The 24,095-nt window shown below is 51.0% G+C and overlaps 1 protein-coding gene across 2 annotated transcripts; it reads right to left on the bottom strand.

The window, feature by feature from the left end:
• Positions 1-768: 768 nt before the first annotated feature.
• ADCK2 (aarF domain containing kinase 2) lies at positions 769-24,095 on the bottom strand. Of its 2 annotated transcripts, none has more exons than XM_012512267.2 (8): positions 22,730-24,095; positions 22,233-22,379; positions 17,697-17,825; positions 15,870-15,965; positions 9,803-10,054; positions 7,321-7,449; positions 6,229-6,282; positions 769-1,221 (listed from the first exon to the last, which is right to left on the bottom strand). In XM_012512267.2, exons 1-8 carry the CDS (start codon positions 23,660-23,662, stop codon positions 1,081-1,083), a joined length of 1,881 nt encoding a protein of 626 aa, XP_012367721.1. In that variant the 5' UTR covers positions 23,663-24,095; the 3' UTR covers positions 769-1,080. The 2 variants fall into 2 exon arrangements, with proteins under 2 accessions (XP_012367721.1, XP_030681754.1); XM_030825894.1 differs by lacking the exon at positions 769-1,221 and adding an exon at positions 4,752-5,270.

Raw genomic sequence — 24,095 nt, 5'->3', positions numbered from 1 at the left:
CATTCGCTGCCTGGTGGTCTCTTAAGACGAGCAACATACTCTATGAAGGTGCAGGGATAAACTGTGATTTTACCTAAAAAAAAAAAAAATGAGAAATTAAGCTTTACAAATATCCCCCCTCCAGGCTGACCCCGGGCCCCTCCTAGTCAGCCAGCCGGCCACATCAGCTCAGCTCTGAGAAGAAAGCCCGTGGTTGGGCCTGGCAGAGAGGGGCAGGCGGTGGTCACTGCAGGTCTGTCCCCGGGCGCTGCCATGGAGAAGAGGACACACTGGTTATATTAACTCTGTTCATATTCACCAAAATTAATGCCTGCAAGTGGACAGGCGCAGACACTGTGGCAGAGAAACTGTAGTTCCAGACTAGCGTGTGAACCTGGGGCCATGTTAAGGAAGTGGCCAAGCCGTTCTGCTCACGTCCCCAGTACGTCAGCCACTTTCATCAGTTTTGTTTTACCTTGTAATAAAAGTTAGCAAAGAGTTGGCAAACTCTATTAAAAATTACCAAGAAGATAATTTGAAGTACAATGAAATTTGCCCTAAGTGTATATTATGCTGGCAGGTAGCACCTGCATGAAATTTATACATAAAGAGTGTGTGTGTGTGTGTGTGTGTGTGTGTGTGTGTGTGTGTGTGTGCGCGCGCGCGCGCGCGCATGCATGCCATGGATCAGTAGGACTTGATGGCATTTTCTAACCTGAATATCAAAGTCTGGGAACTACCAGCAGGACCCATCTGACCAGGGAGTATAGCGGGTCAAGAAATGAGAAAAACAGGAAAACAAAATAAATTTATTCATCCTCCTCCACAGAACATTTTCCCTGAAGGAGAGTGTCCCTGGCACCTGGCCCAGCTTCCACAATGGAGTGGATAGGCCCCTTCCCTCCTTTTACTCCCTAATTGGCCCAAAGCTTTTGAACAGACCCTCAAACCCAGCAGAGGAAGCCATGGTGTGCCTTCCACCACTGGACTGTTAACATTTGAAATTGGTGTCCCAATTTTAAAACGTCCCAGCTGCCACAGGAGAGGCTCTTGGGAGTGGCCTCCAGCTCTTGACAAGGGCCCACAGAGGCCACTGTCCCATCACGGGGAGCACGCTGGGCCCGTGAGGAGGAAGGGCCTCGCTGCCTCCAGGATGTCCAGTTTGGGGTCCAGTGAGCGGCCAAGCCCCTCCAACACCATGATGGCAAACACAATGGAGGCAAAGTTGCTCTCAAGCTTTACCTGGAACAGAACAACAGAACAGTTCATCTCAGAACCTGCTGGTACAGGGACGTGGGTCCTGGATAATCACCTTGCTGTCCACTCTCAGCCTTCCTCAGACCTGCCCATGGGATGTTTACCATCTACCTGACATTCTCTTCTCTACCGCATCATCTCCCCAACCATCTCACCTACTCGCCCAGCCTCCCATCTACTGGACACACTAAGGAAAAATCTAGGGGTATGGAATATACTTTTCTACGTTTGTGTCCGTGTGTGTATGAATGAATGACCAAATAAATCTTTCACACACATCCCAGAAACTATACATTTAAATACAGGTAATTCTTCAAAACCTACAGTAACCTTTATGTATGTATGTATGTATGTATGTATGTATGTATGTATGTATTTTAGAGACAGGGTCTCACTCTGTCACCTAGGCTGGAGTGCAATGGCAAGATCATAGCTCACTGCAGCCTTGAGCTCCTGGACTTCAGGGATCCTTCTGCCTCAGCCTCCTGAGACGGGCTCTTTTTTGTAAACAGAGGGTCTTGCAATGTTGACGAGGCTGATCTCGAACTCCTGGCCCCAAGCAATCCTCCCACCTTGGCCGCCCCGAGTGCTGGGATTATAGGCAGGAGCCATGTCAGCTGGTCTACAATAGCCTTTTTAAGAGACAACACACAGGCCAGGCATGGTGGCTCACGCCTGTAATCCCAGCACTTTGGGAGACCAAGGTGGGCGGATCATGAGGTCAGGAGATCCAGACCATCCTGACTAACACAGTGAAACCCTGTCTCTACTAAAAATACAAAAAATCAGCCAGGCGTGGTGGCAGGTGCCTGTGGTCTCAGCTACTCGGGAGGCTGAGGCAGGAGAATGGCCTGAACCCTGGAGGCGGAGCTTGCAGTGAGCCGGGATGGCTCCACTGCACTCCAGCCTGGGCAACAGAATGAAACTCTGTCTCAAAAAAATAAAAAAAAATAAAAGACAACACACAATTGACTGCTCAGACAGGGTACAGCTGTCCCTTCAGAGCCAGATTAGTAGTAATAGCAATTGACATGGATTATTCAACTATTCTTCAAAAGTATCATCATTATCCCCATTCTACAGAGAAAGAAGCTGTGGCTCAGAGAGGTTCAATGACTTGCTCAAGGCCACTGAGTGAGGAGGAATAGAGCCAGATGTAAACCTAGAAAAACAGGCATCTGCTTTTTAAATGGACAGAAGGTCAAGAAATGGAAGGTTGAATCATGGGAAATATTCTTTGTTAGAAATTAAAGAGTATTTGTCTCCGTTAAGGGCTGGAAGGTTGTCGGGGTCAGGCAGATCCAGAAGCAGCAGCATGCTCCCAGGAGCAGCTTGTGGAGTTCCAGCCTGGCAGACTGGCCACACAGGCTCTGGTCCGGGTAGGAACCCAGGGGTCCAACACCTCTGGGAATGCTTTCATTCTGAAGCTGGGTGGGGGGTTCTTAGTGTGGATTAGATTCCTTTACCTCTATGTTACTGTCAAATACTTTATTTAAAAAAAGTAAGTGCCTCCGCCCGGCCACGCCGTCTGGGAAGTGAGGAGCGCCTCTGCCCAGCCGCCCCGTCTGGGAAATGAGGAGCGTCTCTGCCCGGCCGCCCATCGTCTGGGAAGTGAGGAGCGCCTCTGCCCGGCCACCCCGTCTGGGAGGTGAGGAGTGCCTCTGCCCGGCCACCCCGTCTGGGAAGAAGTGAGGAGCGTCTCTGCCCGGCCACCCCGTCTGGGAAGAAGTGAGGAGAGCCTCTGCCCGGCCACCCCGTCTGGGAAGAAGTGAGGAGCGCCTCTGCCCGGCCACCCCGTCTGGGAAGAAGTGAGGAGCGTCTCTGCTCGGCCGCCCTGTCTGGGAAGTGAGGAGCGCCTCTGCCCGGCCGCCCCGTCTGGGAAGAAGTGAGGAGCGCCTCTGCCCGGCCACCCCGTCTGGGAAGAAGTGAGGAGCACCTCTGCTCGGCTGCCCCGTCTGGGAAGAAGTGAGGAGCGCCTCTGCTCGGCGCCCCGTCTGGGAAGAAGTGAGGAGCGCCTCTGCCCGGCCACCCCGTCTGGGAAGAAGTGAGGAGCGCCTCTGCTCGGCTGCCCCGTCTGGGAAGTGAGGAGCGCCTCTGCCCGGCCGCCCCGTCTGGGATGTGGGGAGCACCTCTGCCCGGCCACCCCGTCTGGGAGGTCTACCACGGAGGCCAGACACAACGTGGGGGCTGGACGTGGTGGTTCACGCCTGTAGTCCCAGCACTCTGGGAGGCCGAGGCGGGTTGATCACTTGAGGCTAGGAGTTCGAGATCAGCCTGGCCAACATGGCGAAACATATGAAAAATACAACAAACAAACCAACCAACCCAGCAACAAAAAAACAGGTCTACCCTGGAGTCATACTCTAATTTTTCTATTTTCCTCCCTTTCTGATCCTTTATCCCACTTCCTTTTTCTTCCTCTTCCTTCTCCTTCTTCTTTGTCAAATAGAGGATTGAGTTATTATCATTGATCCATACAAAGTCCCTCTCTCATTTATTTTCTTTAATTCCCACCCCCCATTTCTATTCCCTGTCTTCCCATGTGCAACCTTCCTAATATGTTTGATATGTATCTTTTTGTTTGTATGTATTTTTAGAAAATGTTTATTGTTTTGTGTGCTAAAAAAATTAATAAAAAAATAAGAAGAAAAAAAAATTAAGTGCTACCTGAATAGATATTTCTTCTAAGGAAGATATATTATACAAATGGCCAATTGGCATATGAAAAGATGTTCAACATCATCAATCAGTAGAGAAATGCAATCAAAACCACAGTGAGACATCATCTCACACCCATTAGGATGGCCACTAAAAACAAAACAGAAAATGACAAGTGTTGGTGAGGATGACAGAAACGACCCCTTGTGTACTGTTGGTGGGCATATAAAATGGTACAGTTCCTATGGAAGTTCCTCAAAAACTAAAAACATACCATATGATCCAGAAAACCTACTTTGAAGCATATGTTTAAAAACTGGAAAGCCAGAACACAATTTATAGCCCTTACTGGCTACATTAAATGTTTTTAAAACTTTTCTAAAATTTGAAAGTAGGATCTTGAAAAGATATTTACACATTCATGTTCACTGCAGCATTATTCACTATAACCAAGAAGTGGAAGCAACCCAAGTGAACATCAACAGCATCAAAATAATAACAGGCCAGGCGAGGTGGCTCATGCCTGTAATCCCAGCACTTCGGGAGGCCAAGGTGGGTGGATCACTTGAGGTCAGGAATTCAAGACCAGCCTAGCCAACATGGCGAAACCCCATCTCTACTAAAAATACAAAAATTAGCTGGGCATGGTGGCACTTGCCTGTAAACCCAGTTACTCGGGAGGCTGAGGCACGAGAATCGCTTGAACCCAGGAAGCAGAGGTTGCAGTGAGCCAAGATTGTACCACTGCACTCCAGCCTTGGCGACACAGTGAGACCCTGTCTCAAAAGGAAATCCTGTCACATGTTACAACATGGATGAAACCTGGGGACATTATATTGAGTAAAACAAGCCAATCACAAAAGGACAGTATACTTTATAAGTCCACTTATATGAAATATCTGGAGTAGCCAAAATCATGGAAACATAAAACAGCACAGTGGTTCCCAGGGCTGGGTGGAGAGGGGAATGAGGAGCTGGTCAATGGCTATAGAGTTTCAGCTCTGCAAGATGAGAAAGACCTAGACATCTGTTGCACAATGCTATACTATGCATCTGGAGGGGGTTGGCGGGTTAAATTTTATGTGTTTTTCATCACAATGAAAAATTTATAAATGTTTTCAAACTTAAGTGCCTAGTGAAGTGCTTAGAGTGCAGTAGCTGCCCTAGGCCCTCTGTCTCCTCTTCCATCCTGGGAAGAACAGCAGCAGCAGCAAACACTCAAGGCCCCTCACCCACCGTGCCAGAAACTGTGTGGGGAACAGATGTTCAGAGTAAGCCACGGAGGTGGGAGGACCCAGCAGCAGGCGGGGGCTCGGCCCACGTGGCCACAGGTGAGCTGCTCGGCCTCTCAGCTTTGGTGCCTGCCTCTTGGAACACTGAGGGCATAAATTGGTTACTAATAGATGTCATATAGTTAAGTAATGCAATGGAAAAGGCCATCTTCCGACGAGGTCCTCCCTTCTCCACCTTCAATACTGCTTGCCCCTGGCCAGCAGCCTTAGTTTAAAGAGTGCTGGAGACTAAGCTCCATGACAAGGTGACAGAGCCGGGGCACAGGCTAAGATGAACCATGAGGCCAGCTCCCTCTAATGGACTACGGCAGCCAGGCAGGGGCCACAACAGTCCCACTAGGGCCTCTGAAAGCACCAGGACACGAGGCATGACCCTCTCGAGCGGCCTCTGGACCCCAGGACTTCATTCCACCAGGAAAGAGCTACGCATGACTTACATTAACACAAGCATCATGAACGTGAACCAAGGAGGGAAAGACATGGAAAGCCAGAGTTAGGCTGTTTCTACATTTTTAAATACACTTTTCTACATTTAAATGTCACAGATACTTAGACTGCACTGACTTGACAGATACACAGACTAACTGCTACGAAGCACTTGTTGCAAATGGCTTGTAACTAAAAATGCTTTCAAAATATATAATAGGCCGGGCACAGTGGCTCACGCCTGTAATCCCAGCACTTTGGGAGGCCGAGAAGGGTGGATCACCTGAGGTCAGGAGTTCGAGACCAGCCTGGCCAACATGGTGAAATCCCATCTCTACTAAAAATACAAAAATTAGCCAGGCATGGTGGTGGGTGCCTGTAATCCCAGCTACACAGGAGACTGAGGCAAGAGAATCACTGGAACCCAGGAAGCAGAGGCTGCAGTCAGCCGAGATCGCGCCACTGCACTCCACCCCGGGCAACAGAATAAGACTCCGTCTCAAAAAAAAAAAAAAAAAACCATATAATAGAAGCACCTCCCACCACCCTGTGTCCTCCCATCCCGCCCTGCCCCATCCCACCTTCCCCAGAGACCTCCCCTCTGAATGGCCCTCACCTTGTGAGTCATCAGCAACTTAAAGACACTGGAGAGAAGGCTGGACACATGAAGCTGGAAAAACAAAATAAAGGCTAATGCAGACCACAGAGCCTTCCAGAACCATTTATTTCCCACCACCCACACACTCTCAGCCCTGGCATCCCACCCCACTCCCCCGCCAGGGCACACATACACCAGTCAGCATGAAAGGGACCATCTGACAAACTCGGAAAGAACTCCTCCAGCACAAGCCCAATTCCCACCTCAAGAATCGGTCACAGAGGCCTTTGGAGGACAAGCCTTTGAGCCCCACCTACCCCATCCCTGAAGCAACCACAAAAATCACACCTGCCTATAATCCTAGCACTTTGGGAGGCCAAGGCGGGCGGATCACTTGAGGTCAGGAGTTCAAGACCAGCCTGGCCAACATGGTGAAACCCCATTTCTACTAAAAATATAAAAATTAGCCGGGCGTGGTGGCGGGTGCCCGTAATCCCAGCTACTCAGGAGGCTGAGGCAGGAAAATTCGCTTGAATCCGGAAGGTGGAAGTTGCAGTGAGCAGAGACTGCATCACTACACTCCAACCTGGGTGACACGGCAAGACTCCGTCTCCAAAAAATTAAAAAAAAAAATCACACCTGGATAGACTATCGGCAGGGCCAGCGTGCCAGTGGCCACTCCTTGTCTGACCCATTCCTGCTAATGTGGCCATGAACTTGGGGATAAAACAGTCACATTTGCTAGAACTGTGTGTAAAATACAAAGCAGGCTCTGGCTTGGGTTTAAATAAGGGACATGTACATTGGGCACATCATTTGGCTGCTTGGAGACCACAATCCTCTCTCCCTGTATGCTTGGCTGTCCCCAAATGAACAGTGACCCCTGGATGAGGAAGGAGCTGCAGCCTTCTAAGTGGCACTGCACAAGGAGGCCCCCTTGAGCACCAGGGACTTCACTGGGCCTCCTCATGCCTGGAAGATGTGGGGTGGTTCTTTTTCTGCTTTAAAACTCACACCCCTCATAAAGAGGTCTCCCTTAGACCCAGGATCTGCTCTGCTCCAGGCCAGGTATGGATACCCCAGCCCCTGTTCCACAAGTGACCTGCCCACCTTCTCCAGGGTGATGGTGTTCTTCCTGGCCTGGGTCACCAGTGTGGCCATCTCGGTTTTGAACCCCTCCACGTCCCTGCACTCGCTGGCCCGGGCATGATGCAGGATCAGCTCAGCCACTCTCTGGCCCTGGAAGATGCAACAGAAAAGGGACTTGGAGTGGAGCGAGCATAAACCTGGATGCGGTGCCCAAGCATCTTTCTCATCTCAGCAGCTCCACCCTGACTTTTCTGGCATCTTGCTTTTGGCTCTTCCTCCTCGGGCTGTGACCTTTTCCCTTTGCCCATACCTATAAGGAGGAATGCCCCCACCCCTGCTGCACTGCACCTCAGCGCTTAACCTTGGCCTAGGGGACACTTTCAAACCAGCTTCAGGTCCCAGCTTTGGGTTTGCCCTCTCAGAGGCAGGGACTGCCCTGCATTTTGCTGTTTAAAAAAAAAATTTTTTTTTTAAAAAAGGGCCAGACGCAGTGGCTCACACATGTAATCCCAGCATTTTAGGAGGCTGAGGCAGGTGGATCACCTGAGGTCAGGAATTCAAGACCAGCCTGACCAACATGGTGAAACCCCATCTCTACTAAAAATACAAAAATTAGCCGGGCATGGTGGTGGGTACCTGTAATCCCAGCTACCTGGGAGGCTGAGGCAGGAGAATCACTGAATCCAGGAGGTAGGGGTTGCAGTGAGCTGAGATCGTGCCGCTGCACTCCAGCCCAGGCAACAGAGTGAGATTCCATCTCAAAAAAAAATAATTCATTCATTAATTAATTTAAAAAAAAACAGTTTTCTTTTTCCCAGGGTTTTTCTTGCTGGAGAATTCTTTGCCAGCCGGCCAGAGGGTCTCCTCACAGTCACCCATGACGTAGTGCTTTCACTTGACTCTGCAGAGGCAAGTTTGACTCTGTGCTTTCACTTGACTCTGCAGCCGCTCAGAATCACAGTGGAGGCTGCAAAAACTACTCATGTCCCCACATCGGACGTGCCAGCATGCTGTGCCCCACTTAGAGGCTGTGTTCTCTATGCTGTCACATCTCACCAGCCTGCCACCTTGCAGCAGGTAGCACACACCAAGGGCAGCCGTTATCTGGTCAAGAAGCCAGCGTTCCTGGTGACCAGCTGGATGTTTGCTGGAGAAGGACCAGAAACTACTAACACGAAGCAGCGCTTGTTTCTTCCCACAGTCCCAAACCATCTGCCACTCAGAACTGGCCTGATTCACACCCAACACCTGCTAACAGAAAGCCCCATAAGGGCAGCCTCACCTCCTGTCCTCCTGCCTCCCTCCACTCGTTTCCTGCATGCTGGCAAGTGTGAGCATTAACAAGAATGATTGGGCTAAGGAGACCTGTCCTGTGTCAAGACAGAGACATTCTGGCTCGGCGCAGTGGCTCACACCTGTAATCCCAGCACTTTGGGAGGCTGAGGCAGGCAGATCACCTGAGGTCAGAAGTTCGAGATCAGCCTGGCCAACATGGTGAAACCCCATCTCTACAAAAAATACAAAAAGTGGCCAGGCATGGTGGCATGTGCCTGTAATCCCTGCTACTCAGGAGGCGTGGCAGGAGAATTGCTTGAATCCAGGAGGTGAATGTTGCAGTGAGCTGACATCACGCCAAGGCACTCCAGCCTGGGTGACAGAGCGAGACTCAGTCTCAAAAAAAAAAAAAAAAAAAAAAGACAGAGACAGAGACATTCCCTGGAGTATAAAAGATTCACCCCCTGCCCAGCCTGTAGTCCTAGCTACTCAGGAGGCTGAGATGGTAGGATGGCTTGAGGCCAAGGCAGCCTGTGCAATATAGCAAGACCCCATCTCCATTAATTTTTTGAAACTTAAAAAAAAACAAAAAAACAAGATCTCACTCTGTCATCCAGGCTGCAGTAGAGCAGTGCAATCCTAGCTCACCACAGCCTCAAACTCCTGAGCTCAAGTGATTCTCCCACCTCAGCCTCCCAAGTAGCTGGGACCACAGGTGCACACCACCAAGCCTGGCTTTTTCTTTTTTCTCTTTTTTGAAATGGAGTCTCGCTCTTTTACCCAGTCTGGAGTGAAGTGGCTCAATCTCAGCTCACTGCAACCTATGCCCCCTGGGTTCAAGCAATTCTCCTGCCTCAGCCTCCCAAGTAACTGGGATTATAGGTACACACCACCATGCTGGCTAATTTTATATTTTTAGTAGAGACGGGATTTCACCATGTTGGCCAGGCTGGTCTCGAACTCCTGACCTCAGGTGATCCACCCGCCTTGGCCTCCCAAAGTGCTGAGATTACAGGCGTGAGCCACTGTGCCTGGCCTATTTTCTTATTTTTTATAGAGAGAGGGTCTCACTATGTTGCTCAGGCTGGCCTTGAACTCCTGGGCTCAAGCAATCCTCCCCGCTCAGGCTTCCAAAGTGCTGGGATTACAGGTCTGAGCCACCATGCCTCGCCAACTCTTTTAATTAAAAAAAATTCACCCCAACTTCTGTGGTCCCAGTGCGTCTCACCTGCCCCATCACCACAGCCATGAAAACCGCCCGGAAATTCCTCAGGTCGGGGGCCTGTAGCTCCGCCACAATGCCAGCATCCAGCAGCACCAGTCGCAGCGGGCACAGGGAAGATGGCACGGCCACCACCAGAGTGTCACAGATGTCCGCCTGCTGCAGCTGCGCCTCCTGACTCGAGGACAGGCCGTTGGCACCCTGAACCAGGATGTTTCCAGGGTGAAGGTCTGCATGGACAAAGTTATCCACAAATATCTGGAAGGAGATCACAATGCTCATGAGTGAATCACCCCTACAGCACCACCAACCTACAAACAAACAAAGTTGCCAGGTGACGATAAGCTCCCAGCAATCTATCACAGCCGCAAAGAGGTGCATGTCCTATAGACCCTTCTTGTTTAGATGTAGACTCAGAATTTGTACAAGGACGAGCTAAGTTAAAGTTTTCAAGAGAAAAATTATTTTCAAAGTAAAAAGCATTTTTACAAGATTATAAAGGGGCCAGTCTCAGTGGCTTTACACCTATAATCCCAGCACTTTGGGAGGCCAACGAAGGAGGGTCACTTGAGCCCAGGAGTTCAAGGTTACACAGAGCTATGATCATGCCACTGCACTCCAGCCTGGGTGACATAGCAGGACCCTGTCTTGTAAAAATAAATAAATAAGGCCGGGTGTGGTGGCTCATGCCTGTAATCCAACACTTTGGGAGGCTGAGGCGGGTGGATCACTTGAGGTCCAGAGTTAAAGACCAGCCTGGCCAACAAGGTGAAACCTCGTCTCTACCAAAAATACAAAAATTAGCTGGACATGGTGGCACATGCCTGTAATCCCAGCTACTTGGGAGGCTGAGGCAGGAGAATGGCTTGAACCTGGGAGACAGAGGTCGGAATGAGCCGAGATCGTGCCACTGCACTCCAGTCTGGGCGACAGAGCGAGACTCCATCTCAAAAAAAAAATAACAAAAATAAATAAATAAAATTAAAAGTCTAAGGCCAAACTGCATTTGAAATGCCTTATTTTTACTTTATGATTTGAATCATTAATATTCTAACTAAAATAATTAGCTATTTATTAAAGATTTTCCCCAAACCTCTATGTTCTTAAAACTCATAGAACTGCATTTCTTTAAAAACAGCTCGTAAATCAGACTTTCCCTCCATTACTTCAACCTGTCCACATCAGTGAGGTGTGAGAGCGAGTGCCACCAGCAGCCACATGCACACAGAGCCCTTCTGTGGAGGAGGACACAGTTCTCAGGACATACTGGTATGCAGAATTGGAGGAGCAGGAAGGACACGGCTTTGAACCTGCTAAGCTGGACAGCAACCCCCAGGGATTGTGTTGGATTCAGGCACGGCTTGTGGAACAGGAATCAGCCTCCGATAACCGGTCATCCCGGAGGTCAGGGAAACCCCAGCAGTCCTTCCACGGGGGATGAGAGGAGAGACCAAGGCAGGAGCAGAGCAGCTGCTGGTGGACGGGCTCTGAGGGACTGCTTCCAGCTGACACGGGGCCCCAAGCACCGTAGATCCCCTCTTCCCTGTAGATCCAGGCCATAGACCCCATCCCGCATGGCGGCAGACCATGGAGGGACTGTCCTAGCCCAGATTGTGGCTTTGGTAGGGATAAGGGAAGCTGCTACCCGTGTGAAAATCCTGGGACCTGGGGGGCCGGGACCTGCACACTTGCAGGACATGGTCACCAGAGGCTGGGCTGACCCTCCAGCGAAGCTGGTGCCTCCTAAATAGGTCACTAATCTTGGCCCTGGTATACATTTTTTTTTTCTGAGACTGAGTCTCACTCTGTTGCCCAGGCTAGAGTACAATGGTGTGATCTTGGCTCACTGCAACCTCCACCTCTTAGGTTCAAGCGATTCTCCTGCCTCAGCCTCCCAAGTAGCTGGGACTACAGGCGTGCACCACCACACCTGGCTAATTTTTTGTGTTTTTAGTAGAGACAGGGTTTCACCACGTTGGCCAGGCTGCTCTCAGACTCCTGACCTCAAGTGATCTGCTGGCCTCAGCCTCCCAAAGTGCTGGGATTACAGGAGTGAGCCACCATGCCTGGCCTAGTATACTTTTAAAAATTCACTGAGCATAATTTAAGATCTATGCACTTTATTGAATGTGGCTATAATTCAGTTGTTGTTTTTTTTAAGTTTCTGAATCTTCTGGAACCTTGCCCTCAGCTCCGCCCAAGGTCTCATGCCCCGATCCTGACCCCAAAACTGGAGGCCCCTCATCCTCTCTCCACTCCTGGTGCTGCTTCGTGCTGCTTCTCCCCTGGCTACATCCCTCTTGTGCCCCTTGGAGCCCTGTTCCTGTGGACAAAGTCCTCTTGTCACCGGGTTCTGACTGCAACTACTGAATTGAAACCTAGGTGTGCCTCAACAATCCTGCTTCTCCAGGAGCCAGAGGGGTGGGAGCTGCTGACTCCCCATCCCACAGGCCCTGGGATGGAGTGGAGTTGGGGTTGGAGTGGAGTCACCTGAGCCCGCCCCCGCAACGGCTCTCAGCCTTCCGCATGTGCATGCGTGCTGTCAGCCTGCAGAACTCCACCTGCTCTGAGCGCCCCTGCTGCGGGGACTCCAAACGTGCCTCCACCAACAGCTCCATCTCTGACTCCTCGATTCATTCTCCAGCTCTCAACACATGCCTGGGTCCTCCCTACCATGATTCTTTGCCTCTGAGACCTGGGTATTCTTCTTCCCTATCCGCCTCGACCCCGTCGCCCATTCCTGTCATCCATCCCTTCAACCACTGTCCTCTGTCCCAACCACCAGAAAGACCAGACCCCCGACAATCTAAGATCTTCTTCCTTTGCTCCTGCATGGGGGCTGCTAACAATGCTGGGTCACGATTACTACCAATGAAGAGAGCCATAACTAGCGTGGCCTAGGACTCACTGCGGCTTCTTAGGAATTTCCACTCCTTTAACCATCATGGCGACCCTATGAGGAAGGCATTTCTTATCCTCTTTTGAAAGATAAGAAGCCTGAGGACAAAGGTTAAGTAACTTGCCCCAGACACTCCTCTCTGCCCTGAGCTAGTAAACTGGAAGCTGAGATTTGAACTCAAAACAAATCCTGCTCTGGGCTCCTAACCCCCAGGCTACACTGCAGATAGGCAAAATACCCCTCTGCCTCTCCAACACCAACATGGCTTGCCCCTCCTGACAACCATCCACATTTTCCAAGTAGCTCTTTCTAGTCCCAGGGCAGCAATTTCAAACCTCTCTGTTCTCTTTAAACCTCCTCTCCCACGGCCTTCTGCATCCTACTCCCAGCAGAGAACAATGGCCCCTTAGTTCACAAGGAAATAGAAGGTTTCCCATGGAAGCACCATCAAATCTTGTCCCTGTGCCTGTAAGTTTCTCCATCCCTCCAGCCCAGGGTTTCTCAGTCTATTGCTGGGGGTGGGGACGGCCGTCCCTGCACTCTGGGGTGGTAAGCTCCTGGCCTCTTCCCAACAGCTGCCAGTAGCACCCCCGACCGCCAACTATAACAACCAAGAATGTCTCCAGACATCGCCAGATGTCCCCTGGTAGACAAAACCACCCTGTTGTAAACCATGGCTCTGGCCTTTGTGAAACAACGAATGCCCTCCTGATGCGGCCAGGCCCCTCTTCAGCTGGGGGGCCTTCAGAATCCTCGCTGGTAGATACAGGAAAGACAAAACCAACCAAGAGTTCTTAGGAGATGGAAACCCAGGTTCTTAGGAGGAAGAATACCCAGGTCTCAGAGGCAAAGAATCATGGTAGGGAGGACCCAGGCATGTGGTGAGAGCTGGAGAACTTGAACATGTTTAAATGTCCAAGAATCAAAACCTACCTTCTGACTCCCCTGCCTCTCGTCTCACCCTCCTGCTCCAACTCCACGCAGTGGACATGAGGTTGTGACATTAGGGCATTCCTCAGCATAAAAACCTCCTATGTCTCTTTATGTTTGTTTGTTTGTTTGTTTGTTTTTTTAGACGGAGTCTCACTCTGTCGCCAGGCTGGAGTGCAGTGCTGTGATCTCGGCTCACTGCAATCTCTGCCTCCAGGGTTCAAGCAATTCCTGAGTAGCTGGGACTACAGGTGTGCACCACCATGCCTGGCTAATTTTTTGTATTTTAGTAGAGACAGGGTTTCACCATGTTGGCCAGGATGGTCTCAATCTCCTGACCTTGCGATCCACCTGCCTCGGCCTCCCAAAGTGCTGGGATTACAAGCATGAGCCACTGTGCCCGGCTTTTTTTTTTTTTTTTTTTTTTTTTGAGACAGAGTCTCACTGTATCTGAGGTTGGAGTGCAGTGGCATGATTTTGGCTCACTACAACCTCCATCTCCTGGGCTCAGGTGATCCCACCTCAGCCTCCCGGGTAGCTTAGACTAAAGGCATGCTGCCACCAAATGTGGCCAATTTTTGTATTTTTTTTTTTTTGTAGTGACAGGGTTTTGGCATCTTGCTCAGGCTGGTCTCAAACCCCTGGGCTCAAGCAATCTCCCCGCCTCAGCCTCCTGAAGTGCTGGGATTACAGGCGTGAGCCACTGCACCCAGCCAAAACTGTCCTATGTTTTAATCTGGGCACTGGGATGCTTTTTAAAAACTCACTAAGCATCATTTAAGATCTGAGCACTTTATATTTAAATATTATTGGAATTCAATTTTTTAAAGTTAAGGGCAGGAATCTTCAAAATGAACTTATCTGCCCTTGGATTAAAGCCCAAACTCTTTCACAGATTACTAGACCCTTTGTGATCAGGCCCCTCTCACCTCCTCAGCCTCAGCAATCACTGCCCCCTCCTTCAAACTCTCTTCCAAGCCATACTAAATGCTTTCGTCTCTCCAAGAGCACCATGCAGTAGCTCACCCCAGGCCTCAGCAAAGGCTGTTCTCTCTGGACAACTCCCTGCTGCCTGTCCTTATGCAGTGACACCTAGACCTTCACACTGCAGCTGAGATGGAGCTACTTCCTGCGTGAATCCCTGGGTTAGCACAGTCTCCTCCGAAATGGCACCCTGTACCTATCCCTATAAATCATTTACTTAGTCATCACCTGTCTTCCCAAGGAACAGTATGTCATAAGCATTGTAATTGTGTCTGTTTTGCTCACTACTGTAACCCCAGCCCTTAATTCAGTGCCTGGCACCTAGCAGGTGCTCAATAAACATTTGCTGAACAAATAAGCAAAGCAGCATTTAAAATAAGATATTGTCTCAGCTGTTTGCTAAACTACAGGCAATGCTGGCAGAACTGGGTCATGGTCACCCTTCTTCCCACAGCACACAGAGCATGAGCCACTGACAAAGTACTTAAGAGGCCGGGAATGGTGGTTCATGCCTGTAATCCCAACACTTTGGGAGGCCAAGGTGGGATGATTGCTTGAGCCCAGGAGTTCAAGACTGCCCTGGACAACACAGTAAGTCCCTACAAAACAATTTTTAAAATTAGCCAGGCTTGGTGGCTCATGTCTGTAGTCCCAGCTACTCAGGAGGCTGAGGAGTGAGGAGGGAGGATCACTTGAGCCCAAGAGGTTGAGGCTGTAGTGTATGGAGATTTTGCCACTGCACTCCAGCCTCAGCAACAGAGCAAGACCCTATCTTAAAAAAGGAAAAAAAAAAGGCCAGGCGCGGTGGTTCACGCCTGTAATCCCAGCACTTTGGGAGGCCAAGGTAGGTGGATCATGAGGTCAGGAGATTGACACCATCCTGGCTAACACGATGAAACTCCATCTCTACTTAAAAAAATACAAAAAATTGGCTGGGCATGGTGGCGGACGCCTGTAGTCCCATCTACTCGGGAGGCTGAGGCAGGAGAATGGTGTGAACCCAGGAAGCAGAGCTTGCAGTGAGCCGAGATCACGCCACTGCACTCCAGCCTGGGCGACAGAGCAAGACTCCGTCTCAAAAAAAAAAAAAAAAAAAGCTTCACAGACACTATGGCCATTTATGGTAGCCTCCACTCTTTCTCAACCTGGCAGCTTGCTGCTTGGCTCTCCTTCCCACCCAGATAGCCAGAGTCCCAGCCCACTCCCCATCTGCAAGCTGACCACATGCTGGGCCTGAGCCCGCTCCAGCCATGAGCTTACCATCTTCAGGAGCATGTTGATCCCCAGCCGTGCAATCTTCCTTTTCAATTCCACGGGAATTCCTGCCTGCTGGTAACTGGACACAGGTACACTCTCCTTCAGAAAGACCAGAGAGAGAACAGCTTAATCCCAGCCAGCCTGTGATGCTGGCTCCTCCTCCCACGTGGCACCACAGTGCTGCCTTCTCACTGATTGGGAAGTAACCCAAAGAGTATTTCCTTTCCTAGAACCCATCTGTCATTCAGCCATGTGCAGTGGCTCACACCTGTAATCCTAGTACCTTGGGAGGATTGCTTGAGTCCAGGGGTTCAAGACCAGCCTGGACAACATGAGGGAGAACCACCTCAGCTCGGAAAGTCAAGGCTTCAGTGAGCTGAGATTGCGCCACTGCACTCTAGCCTGAGTGACAGAGACTCTGTCTCAAACAAAACAAAACAAAAATCTGTCATCCACACATTAATTAGAACTTATTTACATTCCCGTCTATAACAGCTATCAGAAGGATGACAAGTCACATAGGTTTATTGGAAAGGAAACCTATCAACTCTGCTACTGAAGATAAGAGATGTGATGTCCTAAAAAGACAGGGGTGGGCACCAGAAAGCTGGTTTCTGGGCAAGAATCAGCCAATAGGGGTCTGGGCAACGTAAGGAGACCCCATCTCTACAAAAAAAAAAAAAAAATTAGCCAGGTGTGGTGGCTAACACCTATAATCCTAGCACTTTGGGAAACCAAGGCAGGAAGATCGCTTGAACTTGGGAGTTTGAGACCAGCCGGGGCAACGAGGTGAAACCCAGGCTCTACAAAAAAATACAAAAATTAGTTGGACATGGTGGCTCGTGCCTATGGTCCCAGCTACTTGGGAGGCTGAGGTGGAAGGATCACTTGAGCCCAGGAGGTGGAGGCTGCAGTGAGCCGAGATCATGCCACTGTACCACAGCCTGGGCAACAAAGCAAGGCTTGTCTCAAAAAAAAAAAAATTGTCAAAACAACCCATGGAGATAGATCTTGTTATTCCTAATTAACAAATAAAAGAACAAAAGCCCAGAGAGGTTAAGCAACTTGCTCAAGTTCACACAGCTAGGAACACTGCGTGGTTCATGTCATGTTCATGAGATTACCTGAATCTCACATCACCATCTGTAAAGAGGAGGCTGGGCTGGGTGCAGTGGCTCATGCCTATAATCCCAGCACTTTGGGAGGTCAAGGCGGGCAGATCACTTGAGGTCAGGAGTTCCAGATCAGCCTGGCCAACATGGCAAAACTCCATCTCTACTAAAAAATACAAAACTTAGCCAGGTGTGGTGGCACGCGCCTGTAACCCCAGCTACTTGGGAGGCTGAGGCACGAGAATCACTTGAACCTGGGAGGCGGAGGTGGCAGTGAGCTGAGATCATGCCACTGCCTTCCAGCCTGGGTGACAGAGTGAGACTCTGTCTCAAAAAAAAAAGAGAGAAGGCTGAACTAGAGTAGAGGATAGCTAGGACAAGTGAGATGACACAAGGTTGTTCAGCACTTTCTCTGTGCCCAACTCCTCGTTTTGCATTCAGTGTGTCATTGACTCCTGAGACAATCCTCTAAGGCAGGTCACCAACTAATAAAATGGCAGAGCAGATTTTCAAATCTAGGGGGTCGGACCACACCCAGTGCTCTCAGCTACCTCACTACAACACTGCCTCCCCCCGAGGCCAACACGTCCCAGCTCCTCACAGTTTTACAGACACAAATCCCATCCTCTCTCCAAACTGAAGCCTTTCTGTGGGCTGGAGACGGGCCCACTGCAAGTGGCAAGTGAAAGGTATGGCCAGGCAAAGCCACCACTCTTACTTCATATGTTTCCACCAAGACTTCCCTGGTAACAAAGGGGCGCAGAGGGGTGGGGAACTTCACAGCTTTCACATTCCGGAAGTTGACCTGGAAGTGTTCTAGATTCTGAGCTTCGTAACGCAGGTCGATCTACAGAGAAATGGACAGGAAGGATGAGGGCTAGTCTGGGCACAGGCACAGTGACATCTGCAATGCCAAGGAGCCAGCAAGTCATGAGGTCCACCCCACCTTCCCCACCAGCTTGCCCCGCAGGACTTGCCCAGAAACTCAGGAGGCAACATCCATGGGCTACAGCCTGCCCCAGCAATCCCAGATTTCTGTGTCAACTCCTGGAGGCTGCAGACAGCAGGTGCCCTGGTGGGCTTTGGGCTGCACTGCTTCTCCGCTACTCTCGCCCTTGCCACCCGCCTGCCTCATACCAGCCCATGAGTCCCTTCCCCGTCTCCCTGGGTCTGGCTTCTCCAGGCCCAGCCCCCAGCCCTCTCTTTCCATTAGGGCCAGCGTGCTGTGGGCGCTTCCACACAGGGCTGTCCCTCCATCTCGCGGCAGCTCTCCACCCACCGCATCGACACTGCTACTGCTATTCTCCCCAACCACCACTCACCAGACCCAAAGGACCAGTTCCAGGTTTATCATCAACCTCTGTGGGCATCCAGGGCTGGTGCCGCTGCTGACCCAGCTCTCCATGGTGGCTCTTTCCCCGGCACCTGCCCTTCACTCTCCTGGCACCCCTGCTGCCTCTCACTGTCCTGTCTTGGCTGGGTCTCCTGTGCCCCCAGGAGCTGATGTCCTTTCTCCTGACCGAAGTGAGCGTGTGTGCCCCCTTGACATCCACCAAGCCCTCAGCTGGCGCCTCCCGTGACAGCACCTTGATCCCCAGGTCAGACCTCAATGCCAGCCTCCAGAGTGATATATCCAATGACGCCTGGATGTGGCCCAGTGGGAGCCCAGAGACCCTGAAGCTCTGTGTCTAAACGGAATTTCCCTTCACCATCCCCACGCACTCAGTCACCTTTGAGTCCCCAGATCACACCTTCTCTCTTCCCCTCCATGCACAGCAATGGCCCAGTGCCATCAAGTCTGCAGCCTCACCGCCCTCAGATCAATCCATGTCCCCCAATGCCACTCCCAAGGCACATGACCTCAGGTCCAGTCACCTGAGCACAAACAGAGGTGCCTCGAGTGTGCTCCTTGACCCATCCTTCCTCTCCGGTCCATCACCTGCATGGTGAAGTCTGCACTCCTTAGAATGGCATCCAGGTGGGTCATGATTTGGGCCCTACTTCTCTGTCCAGGTCCATCTCTCATGGCACCTTCCCCTTCCTTTTACCACCCAAGACCTGGCCTCACCCAACTCCATATAGTGCTCGACATCCCAGGGTGGCTAACACCCCCGGCTCTCCTTCTGGCTTCTTTACTGCCTCTAATTGGAATGTTATTCCCCCACTTGGTCCAACTGCAAACACCAGTCACCTTTCAGTACTCAGCTCAAGCCAAGGACACCAACCATGTCCTCCTCTGAGCCCTGCTGAACCATGCTCAGGTTCAGCCAGGCTCAGGTTCATTGCTTCCAGGGCCTCCCTCAGATACCAGATGGCTCAGTCCCTGACATAAAATTGCATAGTATTTGCATATAACCTATGCATATCCTCCCATATACTTTAAATCATCTCTAGATTATTTATAATAGCTAATACAATCTAAACGCTTTGTAAATCATTGTTAAACTGCATTGTTAAGGGAATAATGCAAGAAAAAAAAGTCTGTACATGTTCAATACAGATGCAACTATCATAGACCTAACTACATTTTTTATTGAATCCGGGGATACAGGACCCATGGACAGAGGGCTGACTGTCTTTTTTTTCTTTTTTTTTTTTTTTTTAGATGGAGTCTTGCTCTGTTGCCCAGCCTGGAGTACAAAAGCGTGATCTTGGCTCACTGCAACCTCCGCCTCCTGGGTTCAGGCAATTCTCCTGCCTCAGACTCTTGAGTAGCTGGGATTAAAGGTGTGTGCCACCACGCCCAGCTAATTTTTGTATTTTTAGTAGAGACAGTGTTTCGCCATGTTGGCCAGGCTGGTCTTGAACTCCTGACCTCAAGTGATCCACCTGACGCCACCTCCCAAAGTGCTAGGACTACAGGTATGAGCCACGGCACCTGGTCCTGACTGTCTTTCTTAAGGATAGGAAAGCTCACTTGTTTTCTTTGTTTACTAGCTTCTAACAGAGTTTTTTTTGTTTTTTTGTTTTTTTGGGTTTTTTTTTTTGAGATGGAATCTCACTCTGTCACCCAGGCTGGAGTGCAGCAGCATGATCATGGTTCACTGTAAACTCTGCCTCCCAGATTCAAGCAATTCTCCCACCTCAGCCTCCTGAGTAGCTGGGACCACAGGCGAGCGCCACCACGCCTGGGTAATTTTTTGTATTTTTGGTAGAGATGAGGTTTCACCATGTTGCCCAAACTGATCTCAAACTCCTAACCTCAAGCAATCCACCCACCTCAGCCACCCAAAGTCCTGGGATTACAGGCATGAGCCACCACACCCAGCCCTAACAGAGTTTTTAGTCACCGTTACATAAACTTATAAATGAATGGAGAGACACTCACACACTATACCCAGACCCACAACTCTAAGGTTTCCAGCCTAGGAACATGATGGGACTACTGAGAGATGGAGAGAGGCTTAGTAGGAAGAGCTGATTTTTAAGGCAAATGGGGTGTGATTCAGAGATGTGAGTTTGAAGTGATGGAACCACATGATGTCTGTCAGACTTCTGCAGGGGGAACTGAAACTCAGAGGAGTGGCAGGACTGAGAGGAATTAATGCAGAGATGATTGTTGGAATCGACGCTATTTTCTCTGTTTTAATTTGCTTTTATTATCAAATTACATTGCTCTGTAGCTATGAATGTTTGTGTCCCCCCAAAATTCCTGTGTTGAAATGCTAAGCCCTAAGGTGATGGTATTAAGAGATGGGGCCTTTAGGAGGTGATTAGGTCATGAGAGCAGAGCCTGCATGAATGGATCAGCACCTTTACACAAGGGACCCAAGACAGACCCCTTACCCCTTCCACCATGTGATGACACAGAAGATGCCAATTATGAACCAGAAAGCGGGGCCTCACCAGACATCAAATCTGCCGATGCCTTGATCTGGAATTTTCAGCCTCCAGAACCTCGAGAAATACATTTCTGTTGTTTGTAAGCTACTTAGTTTATGGGATTCTGTCCGAACAGACTAAGAGACTTTCTAAACATTAGAATGAATCCCTAGGACTTAAAATCTTAAATCAGAGGCTCTAAACAAATACTTGGCAGGTTGCTTCTAAAAACCTCTCAATTCCTGCACTACCCAATAAGCAGCCAACAGGTGCCTACGTGGAGCCCCGACCGCCCCAGTGTGTTTGCTAAGTCTGTATCCTTATACAAAGGTCCCAAGGGCCCTGAGCATGAAGGAGGTCCTTGTCGACTCAATTTGCCCTGGAATCAAAGCAGAACAAAGGCACAGTATGTGATTTTGCTAATTATTTTCTCACTCTGGAGTCATTAATTATGGCAGAAATAATGCTAGATGTTCTCCACCAGAATCATTTCCTTGGCACAAAGGAAGACTGTATTTCCCAAGCTCACAGTTACACTGGGCCCATGCGGTGAAAGCTCTGATCAGTGAATAGGAAAGAAGTAATGTTTGTCACTTCCAGTCCTGGCCACAAAATTTATTATGTGACCCTGCATGGCCTCTGCCTCCAATCCACACTGACCCCAGATGACACATGTTGAAGGAGGCAGTGCCAAACTTGGGAAGAAATAGAGTCCCCTGAAACTAGGGAGTAGAGCTCCCTCTCTTGACCGGGCATGGTGGCTTAGGTCTGTCATCTCAGCACTTTGGAAGGCCGAGGAGGGAGAATGGCTTGAGCCCAGGAGTTCAAAATCAGCCTGGGCAACATGGCAAGACCCTATCTCTATTTTTAAAATAATAAAATAAAGAGCTCCCTTTCTCTGCCTCAGTTCACCTGCATAGAACTTTGGTTTTTGTTTTTATTTTTATTTTGAGATGGAGTCTTGCTCTGTCGCCCAGGCTGGAGTGCAGTGGCATGATCTCAGCTCACTGCAACCTCCATCTTGGGTTCAAGCAATTCTCATGCCTCAGCTTCCTGAGTAGCTGGGAATACAGGCATGCACCACCATGCCCAGCTAATTTTTGTATTTTTAGTAGAGACAGGGTTACACCATGTTGGCCAGGCTGATCTCGAACTCCTGGCCTCAAGTGATCCACCCGCCTCAGCCTCCCAAAGTGCTAGGATTACACGCATGAGCCACCACGCCCGGCCAGGACTTTGATATAAGCAAAAAATTAATTCGTTGCATTAAGCCACTGAGATTTGGGTGTTCTTTATCAGCTAGTGTTACCAGCTCTAACACATCATATGAGCTATGACATACCAGAAAATTATTCATTAACATTTACTAAGCAGCAGCTAATGGCAAGAACTATGTTAGGTGCTATTTACAGCTGAGGGGAGGAAAACTCACCTGTTGGACCATCAGCTTCTCAAATTCCTCCACAATCTCAGGCAAGCTAAGCCACTTGATGCCTGGCAGAAGTCCGAGGACCCGGCTGCCGATCTTCATCAGCAGCAGGTCCATATGCACCTGAGCGAGCAGGCCAGGGTGCAACACCTGTCAGAAAGAGGAACCGTGAGACAGGAGGAGAAACCCGCTGGACACATTTTACCCAGCCAGGGCTGGGTCCCACCATCCAAGCAAGAGCCAGGTGGCTTCTCATCAAAGGAAAGAGGATGTGGTCCCGACACCCAAGCAGTTAGTTCACTCCAGACTCAGTTCATTTTCCTCTATCAGACTATTCACACCGCCACTTCAAGCCAATAAATGAAACAGCTTGCATGAAACAAGCACTCAGATATTGGTCAGGCAAATAGAAATAAACGTGGGGGCGATTTGTATGGCGGGTGTTTCTGATCTGGGAAAGCCCAGTGGGTAGGTGAGCTGTGAGCTCTCAGAACACTTACTTTCACTGCCACGGGGATGAGGTGACCTGACTCAGGTTGGTGGCCAGGGACCTGAGCCTGAGACACCCCTGCATTTGATCCAACCAGGTCAGCTTTAGGGAGGAGCAGCCTTTCTAGAAACGACTGGTCTGCGAGATTTTCTGGAGGTTTCCGGCCGTTTCCAAGGTATCCAAAGAGCTCTCTCAGCCCCCCGACTGCCCCAGTATCTGAGAAGGGCGGCAGACAGGAGACCCTGCCAAGTCTCTGGACGCTGTCCGTCTCCAGGAAGGCAGTGTTGGCGTATGCTTTGTACACCTGGGCCACGCAGCCTGAGCCCACAGGTTCTCGGTTCTCAAAAGAGAGGATGCTCCCCCAGTCCTCCCCAAAAGCCTGCCGAAGGAAGCGCTCAGTGTGAGTCCACGGGTGGGGGGTCACTCGGACATGCAGCTTGGAAAACTGGGCACAGAAAGCCTCAGAAAACAGATCGCGCCGGGTGCTGGCCCACTGGCCCAGTTTGATGTAGGTTGGGCCTGAGGTCTCGGTGGCTTTCAGAAGCAGGTGGAGCCAGAGGGTGGAGACGCCGGGAGCCAGGTAGGTGAGGGGGTAGAGGAGAAGGAGGGGGAAGAATTTCACCAACAAAGCGCCGGCGCGAAGCCAGAGGCGGAGATGCAGGAAGACGCCGCCTAGAGGTCCCGCTCGGGGGAGGCTCTCCGCGGGCCCCGCGCCAGCCGCCCCGCTGCAGTGGACCCTTCGCAGACCCAGAACGTCAGGGGCCCCCTCGCCCACGTCCCCGCACACGGAGACGACCTTGGGCAAAGTGCCCAGCAGAAGCCAGCAGAGCCTGGCATCGCGAGGGCACTCGGAGGGCCTCAGAAGGCTGAGTCCCTGTCTGAGCTCGAAGCACCTCATGTGCGACAGGCAAACCCTAACGGAGACGCGCCAGGGCGCCACCATCCTCCCGGGGCCCGCACGGCCCAGGCGGCCCGCCCTCCACTTCAGGGGCGCCCGCTCAGGCGAGGCTGCGGTGAAGCCGAAGCCCGGCCCTGCCCCTGCGGGCGGAGCTGCCCATCCGGGCCGGCTCTCCGCCCGGCTCCCGCCAGCACCTCGCCGGGCCTCAGGCCGGAGGCCCGCGCCCCGCCCGACATCCGCCGCGCCGCGCCGCGCGGAAGGGGCTGTCAGACTGCACCAACTGCGGTACGGGAGGAGCCAGGACCCACGCGAAGCCAGGCCCCGGGCGCGCGCGACCTGAGCGAGGGGGCCGCGCGGGCAGAGGCAGGGGCCGAGCAGCTGCAGGGTCACCGCGCGCCCAGAGGCCAGTACGAGATCGCTGGGGTGGCGGGCACCAGCCCAGGGCGAGGGCGCAGGCGGGGGCCGGGAGGGCGGGGCG

This window comes from Nomascus leucogenys, chromosome 13 (genome assembly GCF_006542625.1).
Source record: "Nomascus leucogenys isolate Asia chromosome 13, Asia_NLE_v1, whole genome shotgun sequence".
Taxonomy (NCBI): Eukaryota; Metazoa; Chordata; class Mammalia; order Primates; family Hylobatidae; genus Nomascus; species Nomascus leucogenys.
The sequence above is the reverse complement of the archived record's forward strand: the minus strand, read 5'-3'. Positions and strand labels throughout refer to the sequence as shown.

What these genes read in the sequence shown, in the direction of transcription:
- ADCK2 (XM_030825894.1), bottom strand. Translation starts at nt 23,662, where the DNA reads ATGGTGGCGCCCTGGCGCGTCTCCGTTAGGGTTTGCCTGTCGCACATG. An exon ending in TCAACATGCTCCTGAAGATG is followed by an intron (nt 10,055 to 15,869) that starts GTAAGCTCATGG and finishes ATCTCCTTCCAG; the next exon opens with ATATTTGTGGATAACTTTGT. An exon ending in ACACCATCACCCTGGAGAAG is followed by an intron (nt 6,283 to 7,320) that starts GTGGGCAGGTCA and finishes TTGTTTTTCCAG; the next exon opens with CTTCATGTGTCCAGCCTTCT.